Source organism: Akebia trifoliata, chromosome 6, assembly GCF_017979445.1.
Source record: "Akebia trifoliata isolate Shusen 1 chromosome 6, ASM1797944v1, whole genome shotgun sequence".
Classification (NCBI taxonomy): domain Eukaryota; kingdom Viridiplantae; phylum Streptophyta; class Magnoliopsida; order Ranunculales; family Lardizabalaceae; genus Akebia; species Akebia trifoliata.
This window is the reverse complement of record NC_141380.1, coordinates 19,207,433-19,220,026: the sequence shown is the minus strand read 5'-3', so window position 1 is coordinate 19,220,026 and position 12,594 is coordinate 19,207,433. Positions and strand designations below refer to the sequence as shown.

The window sequence follows — 12,594 nt, the reverse complement described above, 5'->3', positions numbered from 1 at the left end:
AAATCAACGAGTTGACTCACTAATGTTTTGTGTGCATTAGAAATTCCAAATCGAAATTTTCTATGAAATTGGGCATGTGGGTCGACTCAATGATTTTTAATACATGTGGCAATTCTAAAAATCAAAATTTTTTATTAATGAATGTGTGAGTTAACTCACTAATTTTGATACACGTGGCATTTCAAAAATCGAGTTTCTTTGATAAAAAAAAATCTTTGAGTCCACTCGTTGATTTAAATACACGTTGCATTTCAAAAATTGAGTTTCTTTGATAAAAATTATGAGTCAACTCACTAATTTAATGTACACGACAATTCAAGAATTGAATTTCTTTGGTTAAAAACATGTTTGGGTTGACTCACTGATTTTGATACACGTGGCCATTCAAAAATCAGATTTCTTTAATTAATAATGTATGAGTCAACTCACTAATTTAGTGTATGTGACGATTCAGAAATCGAATTTCTTTGATAAATGTCATCAATGAGCCAATTCAGTAATTTTGTGAACAAGGTATTAATTGATTTCACTTTCTTCCAAATATGACTGATCGATTCACTAAATTTTGGTGCCATGTAAGCCTTATCAATCGTGGGATTCTATTATGCGATATTCGAGAATCCACATAATTATTTTAACCGTAGGATTTGTTTAGTAAATCCAATGTAATTTGATGATGATTGGACCCTAGTTTGACATTTAGTCTTTGAATGTTGACCGTAAGATATTTTTCGATCGTAGTAGAGACAGATCATCTTGATCCAACGGGTTCAGTGCTTAACACCTTCCGAAACCCGTAACCTGACCCCTTACGCATATCTCTGATCCGTGGACCGACCCATTTGGAGTTAATTTTGATTCCTAGACCTAAATTAGGTGGCGACTCCTTATTCTTTAAAAATCTCCGAGATACATAGATCGGACACCATAATCCGCTATTTAGCGGATAGTCAGGGGTCGAGGCGATTTCACATACTACATGCGCTATTTATTTTTTACCTTTATTATTACCTATACGAGTAAGTGAATGATTTCTTGTTTCCTTATATTGTGTGAGTATTTTAAATAATTAGGTAATTATTGTGCCCTTAGTGACTTATGACTATGTTGTAAAGTAGAGGTTAATGTTTACTGACTCTAGCATGTTACCTATGACTAGGATTGATGAGGTCTATTAGAGCATGACTGGGAAAGTAACTAAACCAAAATTAAGCAACATGAAAACTTGAGGAAGATTATTAGGCATGACATTCTAATGATAAATTGTACATAATGACTAGAGCTTGTGCTGGCACTGATATTTCTACTTAAATTTTTTTTTTTAAAGTATACTATTGTATATTCAAGAAAATGTATAAATTTGCAAATTATTTTATTTTTTGAAAGAAAGCTCATGCATTGTATACAGAGTTGAACATTGTTTTGAGCTTAGGCACATGAGGGTTTGAAAAATGCTCAATCCGATGTGGTCAAATAAGTTTTGGGGCATATATGAGTTATAGGAGATGAGATGTGTTTTGTCAATTAGACAGAAACTTGATAAGTCGATTTGTAACGACTTATTCTATGTAATTTTACTTGACATTTTGTTAATTTGAGAGTGATTTTATTTAGTAATCGTTCTTTTTATTGTTTTAGGTAATAAATGGTCAAGAATACGAAAAGGAAGCAATTCGGGGTGAAATCGAAAGAAAATACGAAGTTTCGGAGAATGGAGTACAAGAGGCAGAGGCTGCCACGGTAGTGGGTACATGCCCGCCACGGCGCGATCCCTTTTTTACCCTTCGTCTCGTGTTGTTATCATATCTTTTAGATCGATTTAAAGGGGATTTAACCCCAATTGTATTTAGAACGTATGGAGGCTATAAGTAGTTTGTTTTTAGGGTTTATTAAGATATCTTGGAGACGCTAGAGAAGAAGGGGGATAGGAGATCAAGTGATTGCTACTGCAATCTCGAATTTTACTGGTTTATTCTTTCTTTCTTTTATGTTTAATTTCAAGATGTTTATTTTGTATTTCGTTATGAACTAAATTTCCCTTCTAGGGTTGAGACGTAACTCAGATACAATTTCATAGTTGTTTTATTCAAATTCAATTCCTTATTTTCCAATTACTTATTTGTATGTCTATTTTGAGTTTAATGCTATCAAATCTAAAGGCCAAAGTTTTGATTGATTTATTGATCTAGGTTAGATCAATAAAATAGATCACGTTAGAATGAATGAACGATAGAGGTACTTTAGCATGTTCTAAGAGGTTAGTAATTCAATTTACGATAATTCCACAGATTTTATAACTCTTCGGTATTTAAATTCACAAAGAGATGTGTTGAGTTAATATTTAAAGGAGTAATCTAGCGTATTTCGAGAGAAAACACTAGTTGGTATAGGGCATTAAACTTCCAAATAAGGCAATTTAGGAATTACTTTGAATAATCAATTACGTAGGAGTATCTGTAGTAAAGTCGAATGCCCTAGGTTTTTAATCCATAAGAATCCATTCTTTCTTGTTTCATTGTTATTTCAATTTTCAATTCTACAATTCTCGATTCATCAAATAGTAATTTAAGTGATTATTTTTTATACTTAGTAACTTAATCCTCGTGGGAACGATATCTTATATTATTACTTGAAACGATTAGTGCACTTGCTAGCATAAATTCTACGCATCAAGTTTTTGGCACCGCTACTGGGGATTAAAGATTACTAATATTAATACCAATTGCTTTTATTGCTAATTTCATTTTTATTTATTCTTACTTTATTCATTTTTCTCTTTTGAGTTTTTTCTTAGTGTATGAGACGGACAAGGAGCTTGGACTTAGTGCTAATCGACCTTGATATTGATAAAACACTTAGAAGGTTCAATAGGGAGCGCAAGCAAAGAGCTGAACAAGGAGTTTTAGCAATGGCAGAAGAAGAGAATAATGGTGGTGGTGAAGATGCAGTCCCGAATAGAGCACTAAACGATTACTCTATTCCTAATATGGGTGTCTCTAGCATTCGGAGGCTACCTATTCAAGCAAACATTTTTGAGATCAAGCCTGCCATCATTCAGATGATACAATCTTCGGTTAAGTTTGGGGGGTTGGCTAATGATGATCCAAATCTGCATATTGCAAATTTCTTGGAAATTTGTAATACATTCAAGCACAATGGGGTGACTGATGATGCCATAAGAATGCGTTTGTTTTCATTCTTATTGAACAACAAGGCTAAGTCATGGTTGACCTCACTACCTTCAGGAACCATTACTACATGGGATGGGCTGGTTAATGCCTTTCTGACTAAGTACTTTCCACGAGCGAAATCTACGAAGATGAGGAACGATATAATCAATTTTCTATAGCAAGATCAAGAATCTCTCTATGAAGCTTGGGAGAGGTTTAAAGATCTCTTAAAGAAGTGCCCGCACCATAGACTACCGTTATGGATGCAAGTGCAAACTTTTTTAACGGTTTGCTCTCAAACACTCAAACCATGGTGGATGCAGCAAGTGGAGGAGCATTCTTCAACAAGACACCGGAGGAAGGATATGTACTAATTGAAGTCATGGCTAGTAACAACTTCCTGAAATCTGGTAGGAATACACAGAAAAGGACAGTCGGAGTTCATGACATTGATGCTTTTACTAATTTGACTGCTCAAGTTGCTATTTTAAATAATAATTTAAAGAAAATGAATGTTGCTACAGTTTCTAATGTAGTTTGTGATAATTGTGCAGGGAATTATCCTACTTTGGAATGTCAAGGCCCATATGAAGCAAATTCTTCCGAATAAGTGAATTATGTGGCCAACAATCAAAGACAATACAATCCTAACTCCAATTACTACAATCAAGGGTGGAGAAATCATCCGAACTTCTCATGGAGCAACAATGCGAATGTGCAAAAATCGCCTCCCGACTTTCAATCTCAAGAGAAGAAACCAACAATGGAAGAGGTCTTCACCCAATTCATGCAAAAGATCAATCCATTTATTGATGATACCCAAGCCAATTTCAAAAATCAAGGTGCAAGTATTCGCAACCTTGAACATCAAGTTGGGGAGATTCCAAGCTATTGACGGAAAGGGCTCAAGGAGCACTACCAAGTAATACTGAGAAGAATCCCAAGGAACATGTGAAAGCTATAACTCTTAAAAGTGGGAAGGAGTTAGAACAATCAAAGGGGGGTAGCAAGCAAGCAAATGAGGATGAAACTGCTCTTCCTATATATCAAGATGCTACCACTCCTACTCTACAACCTATTCCACAACCATCTTCTAATCCCATTCATTTTTCTCAAAGATTGCGAAAGAAAAATTTAGATAATTTTCTAAATTTATTGATATTTTTATAAGCTTACATATTAATCTTCCTTTTGTAGATATGCTGTAGTAAATGCCGAAATATGTTAAGTTCTTAAAGGAAGTTCTATCAAACAAGAGGAAATTAACGGATAATGAAAAGGTTATGGTCACGGAAGAATGTAGTGTTATTCTTCAAAGAAAGCTTCCCCAAAAGCTAAAAGATCTAGGGATTTCCACTATTCCTTGCATTATTGATGATTTTAATTTTGATAGAGTTTTATGTGATCTTGGTGCAAGTATTAATTTGATGCCTCTCTCTATTTTCAAGAAACTCGATTTAGGGGAAGTGAAGCCTACAACGGTATCCTTGCAGCTTGAAGATAGATCTATCAAGCATCCTAGAGGCATTATTGAGGATGTTTTGGTAAAAGTGGATAAATTCATATTTTCTGTTGATTTTATCATTTTGGATATGGAAGAAGACAAGGATGTCCCACTCATATTGGGAAGACCTTTTCTCGCCACAGGTAGAACTCTCATAGATGTTCATCAAGGTAAGTTGATTTTAAGGGTTCAAGATGAACAAGTACCTTTTAATATTTTTGAGACTATGAAATTTCCTTCCGATGTTGATGCATGTTTTGCAATAAGTGTTTTGGATAGGGTAGTAGCTGAAAATTTTAATGAATCTTTTCCTCCCTTACCTTTGGAAAATTGCATATTAAATGGTAGAACTTTAGGAACTCTAAGTGATGATGAAGATATAATTGAATATGTGAATAATCTTGATGTTTTGCCACTTTGTGAGTTTCCAAAAAAGCTTAAATTTAAAGAGTTAGGAGCTGTGCATGTTAATAAACCATCATCTAAAAAGGAACCTCCTAAACTTGAACTTAAACAATTGACATCACATCTTAGGTATGCTTTCTTAGAAGAGTCTTGTTATTATCCTGTTAGTATTAACTCTTCTTTGAATGATTTGAAGGAAGAAAAGTTATTGAGGGTTTTAAGGGAGCATAGGAAAGCTATTGGATGGACTATTGATGATATCAAGGGAATTAGCCCATCAATTTGTATGCACAAGATTTTGATGGAAGAGAATTACAAGCCATTGTTGCAACCTCAAAGAAGATTAAAGCCTTCCATGCAAGAAGTGGTGAAAAAGGAGGTTGTGAAGCTTATGGATGCAGGTATAATTTATCCAATCTTGGATAGTTCATGGGTAAGTCTGGTCCAAGTGGTTCCTAAGAAAGGTGGTATGACCATGGTGAAGAATGACAACAATAAGCTTATACCCACAAGAACGGTGACCGGATGGAGAGTTTGTATAGATTATCGAAAACTCAATGATGCCACAAGAAATGATCACTTTCCTTTACCCTTTATTGACAAAATGGTGGAGAGACTTTCTTGGCATGACTATTATTGTTTCTTAGATGGATATTCGGGTTATAATCAAATTTCAATTGCATCGGAAGATCAAGAGAAGACCACTTTTACATGTCTATATGGAACCTTTGCTTATAGAAGAATGCCATTCGGATTGTGCAACGCCCCTGCTACTTTTCAATGTTGCATGATGTCAATTTTTTTCGATATGATTGAAAAATACATTGAAGTGTTCATGGATGATTTTTCTATTTTTGGTTCTTCTTTTGATAATTGTCTTTATAATCTCTCTTTGGTTTTGCAACGATGTGTTGATACAAACTTGGTTTTGAATTGGAAAAAATGTCATTTTATGGTAAAAGAAGGAATTGTGTTGGGACATCGAATTTCTGTTAAAGGAATTGAGGTGGACCAAGCAAGAATTATTGTAATTGAGAAGCTTCCACCTCCTACCAATGTTAAGGGAGTTAGAAGTTTTCTTGGACATGCATGATTTTACAGGAGATTTATTAAACATTTCTCTAAAATTGCTAAACTTCTTTGTGAATTGTTGGTAAAAGATGCAGTTTTTTATTTTTCCAAAGAATGTTTAGATGCTTTTGAAACTCTTAAAGTGAAATTGATATCTTCTCCTGTTATTGCTGCACCCGATTGGGAATTGCCTTTTACTTTGATGTGTGATGCTAGTGAATATGCTATAGGTGATGTTTTAGGGCAACGAAAAGATAAGGTCTTTCATGTGATTTACTATGCTAACAAAGTTTTAAATGAGGCTCAATTGAATTATGCAACTACCGAAAAAGAGCTTTTAGCAGTTGTTTATGCTTTTGAAAAATTTCGGTCTTATTTAATAGGTTCTAAAGTGATTGTCTACACCGATCATTCGGTATTGAGGTATTTATTTGCTAAAAAATATGCAAAGCCAAGGTTGCTAAGATGGAGTTTACTTTTGCAGGAATTTGACTTAAAAATCAAGGATAAGAAAGGTACCGAAAATGTAGTTGCAGATCATCTTTCTAGGATGGACCATGTGCAGCCAAATGAAGAAGTTGATGGGGATATTAATGAGAAATTTTCGGATGAGCAACTATTTGTAGTTAGAGAAGCCCCATGGTATGTTGATATTGTCAACTATTTGGCTAGGGGGATTGTGCCTACCGAACTCACCCACCAAAGGAGGAAAAAGTTCTTTTCAGATATTAAGTATTTTATATGGGATGATCCATTCCTTTACAAGATGTGTGGTAATCGTATAACTAGAAGATGTGTGCCGGAAGAGGAGATGGAGAGTATTCTTCAACATTGTCATTCTCGCGAAGTTGGAGGACACTTTGGAGCAACCAAGACAACAGCAAAAATTTTACAATAAGGATTTTATTGGCCTACTCTTTTTAAAGATTCATATAATTTTGTTGCCAATTGTGATAAATGTCAAGGGGTTGGGAATATATCTAGGAAAAATGAGATGCCTCTAACAAATATTTTGAAAATTGAATTGTTTGATGTTTGGGGTATTGATTTTATGGGTCCTTTTCCATCTTCTTTCTCTAATCGTTTTATTTGGTTGATGTAGATTATGTGTCCAAGTGGGTTGAAGCTGTAGCGTTGCCAACTAATGATGCTCAGGTGGTGGTGAGATTTTTGAAGAAATATATTTTTGCAAGATTTGGAACACCAAGAGCTATCATAAGTGATGGAGGATCACACTTCTGTAACAAACAATTTGATTCACTTTTGAGCAAATATAGAGTGACACATAAGGTGTCTACACCTTATCATCCACAGACAAGTGGTCAAGTTGAGGTATCCAACCGTAAGCTAAAAAGGATTCTAGAGAAGACATTCAATTCTTCAAGGAAAGATTGGTCAACCAAATTGGATGATGCTCTATGGGCCTACCAGACAGCGTTCAAGACACTTATTGGAATGTCTCCATATCAATTGGTTTGTGACAAATCTTGTCATCTCCCAATTGAGTTGGAACATAGATCATTGTGGGCTGTTAAGTTCTTGAATTTCAATTTACAGGCTGCAGGGGAGAAGAGACTGTTACAACTAAATGAGATGGAAGAGTTCCAGAACGATGCTTATGAAAATGCTAAGATCTATAAGGAAAAGACAAAGAGGATGGCATGATAGGCACATTCACAAACGGGAATTCAAAGAAGGGACACGAAGTTCTCCTCTTCAATTCAAGACTTAAACTTTTTCGAAAACATTAAGATCACGGTGGTCTGATCCTTTCACTGTCAACAAGGTCTTACCATCGGGGGCAATAGAAGTCAAGCATCCGTCGAATGGGATTTTTATAGTAAATGGGCAGCGATTGAAGCACTACTTCGGAGGGAACTTTAGTACCGAGTGGGTGTCCATTTTGCTCTCAATTCCGAAGTGAAGATTCAAGAAAGTCTAGCTAAAGACTTAAATTTTAGCGCTTCTCAGGAGGCAACCCGATTTATTTCCAGCATTGAAATTTTAATTTTTGAACAATTTATTTAATTTTACAATTTAATTTTTTTTAAGTTCAAGGATTTAGGATTTCATTAGTTTATTTTATTTTAGTTTTAGTTGTTATTTTATTTTATTAGGTAGTTTAGGATTTGTTTTATGTTATTTGTTTTGATTTTAATTATGTTTGTTTTATTTTTCAGGTGAATAAAGGGTTTCAGTATTGCCCAGTCAATTCCGCGGCGGCGGTAGGTACATGTGCGCCGCGGCGGTTTATGAAAATCTTAGATAAAGAGGGCAAACCCATGCTTAGACGCCGCGACAGAAATGACTTACCCGCCGCGGCGCAAGTCGCGAAGTTTGAATTTTAAGGGGTTAAACCCTTCATTTGGTTCAAACTCCTCACATTCTCTCGGCCCCTTTTTCTTCTTCTCTTCAAAAAACCTCTCATTTTCCTTCACCTCTTCCTCTTCCTCAACTTTCTACCTCCCCTAACTCTATTTAAATCCATAAAATTTCTTTCATTTGTTCATATCACTCTCACTATTCTTGTTTCTTCTTAGAAAAATGAAAGGTTACTACTAAGTTTGGGGGAAGGAAGGTGATTGCATTGAAGTTTGGATTCGAGATTTGAAGAAGAGGTTTGAGGTTTGCAAAAGTGGTAAGGGTTTTCTTCTCTCTTGATTGTTGAAGTTCTGTGTTTGGTTGATTTCTGATTAGAAGGGTTTTATTTGGGTAATAATGACTTCATAAAGTACTTCTAAGAAGAGGAAATCTAGGGTTGTTTCTGATAAAGAAAAATTTGTTAGTGAAGATGCATAGAATAGGTTCTATGAATCGGTAACTGGTAGAAATCCCATAGCAGAAAGGGGATTAATTGTCACAGTTGTAGGATATCCTCATATTAGGGGGATTATAGAAGAGAGGAAATGGGAAACGTTTTGTGCACAACCTAAGCTTGCAATAGTACCAGTTGTGAGGGAATTCTATGCCAATGCTCCTGAACATGACCATAGGAAGGTGTTTGTTAGAGGAAAACAGGTCGATTTTAGTAGGGAGGCTATCAACAAATTTTTCAAATTACCTGATATTACGAAAGACGATTATAATAGATTCATTGGGTGGCAAATAGATTATTAAGAGATATTGCAAGAGATTGCTATACCAGGTACCCAATGGAAGCTAACAAAAGAAAAACCCGTGACATTTCCGAGCATTGGGCTCACTAAGGACTATAAGGCTTGGTACTATTTTCTGGGGGCTAGAATGATGCCATTAAAGCATTTTAGTAATATTAATAAGGAAAAGGCAATTCTCTTGTACTGCATTGTGACTGGAAAATCTATTGATGTGGGAAAATTCATATCTTCTCATATTATACAGTGTTATACGCACACTTCCATGTCATTATTTTATTCTTCCTTGATCACTGCTTTATGTGTTGTTGCTGGGGTCCAATTTGGGGCAGATGAGGAAACTTTGGCTCCTATGGCTACACTTTTTGACAGTAAAGTGCAAGGTATGAAAGGGGTTGACAGAATGGCACCAGTTGTTCAGAGTCAAGAGGCAAGACCACAGTCTTCCAGATCTCTCACTATGGCCGAGCGGATGGAGAGGTTGGAAGAAAGGGTTAATCAACAAGGCGAGCAGCTCCAGTAGTTTACAGAGTATCAATATGCCTGCAACAACACTCTTGAGTTGATGATGAGGCAGCTAGCAGTGGGGATAGCAGTGAACATGTCACAGTTTCCTAACATGCCAGTTTATCCAGGACAGTCACATGGAGAGGGACTAGGGTCTTCTCAGGCAGAGGATCTAGATGGAGATGAGGGTGTTGGAGCAGCTGAGAAGGAGGAGATGTAGTCTCTATTTTTATTTTATTTTACTTTTCTGTCTATTTTTTTGTTTTTGATTTCTGTTTTTTATTTCAATTTTATTTTCTAGATTTATTAGTTATGTTTTGTTTTATTTTGGATATTTTAACTAAGTATGAGTTTTCTTTGTGTGAGTTAACGACTTAACATTGATTACAAGCGTGGCTTTTTCTTTTTCTTTTTAGGATACTGCTTGAAAAGAAAGGAGAAAATGTCGTTGTACCCGAGAAAAATCGAGAAGGGAGTTATTCTGTCCCTTAATTTCCTTACTTTAGTTTGTTTGCTTTTGTTCATTGAGGGCAATGAAGATAATTAAGTTTGGGGGGGGGGGGTCGGAGGATAATTTGATTATTTTATTCTTTGAGTTGTTAGCTTCATTAAAGTCATACTATCATTCTATTCATTCTTCTATTTTTCATTCTTTTATTCTTTTCTATTCTTTTATTTATTTTCTGCATTAAAATTTTTACAATAAATTTTTAACTTTTGAGCATTTCTTTTGTTTTCGAGTCAATGATGATAACTTGATTACTGTGATATGTGGCTGTTGAGTTGGAATTCGATATTACATAGACTTTGAGGATAGCTTAGACGTTTGTTTTGTTTGAATTTGATATTCAATGTTGGTCTAATATGGTAATTTTGAATAATGATCCTGTTTTGCTACTTAGAGATATTTTATTTAGACATTTGTGAATGAAAAATAGGTCTCAACAGATTTTAGAACTTGGCTGATTGTTGCTGAGGCGAAATCCTAGACTTTCATGTTGCTTAGGAAATGATTTAGGCTATCTTTGGACCGTTTGAGCTTTTCTTGCCTACCTTAATTATTTTTTATCCGCTAGTTACCTATTTGAGCCATTTATTTAATTTTTAGCCTTAATTTTCTTTCTTTAAACTTATTTTCCTACCTGATTTTGAGCCTAAATACTTATCCTTACCTTTAATAAGAATATTCACTTGTGTGTGATTTGTTGAGATTGAAGAGCAAAAATCTATTGTTAAGGGAGAAAAGGATAGAAAAGAATGTTTTTGACCCCGGTAATAATCAAAGATAAGTTAGGGGATCTTGAAGAAAAATGAAGGAGGGATGCAAGTTTGAAGAAAAATGTTCTGTATTTATTTATTTTATTTTGCATTATCATAAAAATAAATAAATAAATAAATAATTGATGGTAGTAGTGGTGAAAGTGTGTGAAAGTGTTATAACACAAAAGAAAGAAGGAAAGTATGAAAAGTGAAGTTGTGATGTTAGTATTCTTAAGCTCTTTGAATTATCCTATCCATTCTTTTTGAGCCAATACCTAAACCTGACATTACAAGCTTAATTAAGACCTTTTGATCCGAGGTGGCATGATGAGTTTACATTAGTGGAGAGTGACAAGAAAGTCAAGCTTATGAGATTTGATATTTTCATTACTATTTCAAGGTCAAATTTGTTTGCATTGTTTTTATAAAATTATCTGGGTGGTAGAATGGATTGTTTTAGAGATTGCTTGCTTGGATTTTTCAGAGGATTGATGATTTGAATAGGATGAAAGTTTGGGTGATTTTTTTAGTTTTTGTAATTTCCAATAGATTCTTGACGTTTTATGTTATCAGTGATTTTTGAGACACTATTGTGAATTGTGCTTGTTAAATGTATTTTGTTCTTGAAAGTTGAAGAGTCTGAAGTTAGTTTTCATTCAGTTCGTTCTAGGTTAGGTTTATTTCTATTTTGCTCGACGACTAGAAAATATTAAGTTTGGGGAAATTTGATAAATCGATTTGTAACGACTTATTCTATGTAATTTTACTTGACATTTTGTTAATTTGAGAGTGATTTTATTTAGTAATCGTTCTTTTTATTGTTTTAGGTAATAAATGGCCAAGAATACGAAAAGGAAGTAATTCAAGGTGAAATTGAAAGAAAATACGAAGTTTCAGAGAATGGAGTACAAGAGGCAGAGGCCGCCACGACAGTGGGTACATGCCCGCCACGGCGCGATCCCTTTTTTACACTTCGTCTCGTGTTGTTATCATATCTTTTAGATCCGATTTAAAGGGGATTTAACTCCAATTGTATTTAGAACGTATGGAGGCTATAAGTAGTTTATTTTTAGGGTTTATTGAGATATCTTGGAGATGCTAGAGAAGAAGGGGGATAAGAGATCAAGTGATTGCTACTGTAATCTCGAATTTTACTGGTTTATTCTTCCTTTCTTTTATGTTTAATTTCAAGATGTTTGTTTCGTATTTCGTTATGAACTAAATTTCGTAGTTGTTTTATTCAAATTCAATTCCTTGTTTTGTAATTACTTATTTGTGTGTCTATTTTGAGTTTAATGCTGTCAAATCTTAAGGCCAAAGTTTTGGTTGATTTATTGATTTAGGTTTATAATGAGAATTAGAATCTAGGTTAGATTAATAAAATAGATTACGTTAGAATGAATGAACGGTAGAGGCACTTTAGCATGTTCTAAGAGGTTAGTAATTCAATTTACGATAATTCCACAGATTTTATAACTCTTTGGTATTTAAATTCACATAGAGATGTGCTGAGTTAATATTTAAAGGAGTAATCTAGTGTATTTCGAGAGAAAACACTAGTTGT

The 12,594-nt window shown here is 34.5% G+C and overlaps 1 protein-coding gene and 1 non-coding gene across 2 annotated transcripts; one reads left to right on the top strand and one right to left on the bottom strand.

Annotated features, from left to right (window-relative positions):
- Window positions 1-3,316: 3,316 nt before the first annotated feature.
- On the bottom strand, window positions 3,317-3,423 carry LOC147400368 (small nucleolar RNA R71). The gene has a single exon (XR_015179559.1). It is a non-coding gene; the product is annotated as a small nucleolar RNA R71 (small nucleolar RNA).
- Window positions 3,424-4,381: 958 nt separating this feature from the next.
- On the top strand, window positions 4,382-9,990 carry LOC147400367 (uncharacterized). The gene is made up of 7 exons (XM_086444574.1): window positions 4,382-5,480; window positions 6,240-6,968; window positions 7,253-7,623; window positions 7,708-7,809; window positions 8,331-8,385; window positions 9,296-9,756; window positions 9,841-9,990. The coding sequence occupies exons 1-7, from the start codon at window positions 4,382-4,384 to the stop codon at window positions 9,988-9,990; spliced, it is 2,967 nt and encodes a 988-aa protein (XP_086300700.1).
- Window positions 9,991-12,594: the final 2,604 nt, after the last annotated feature.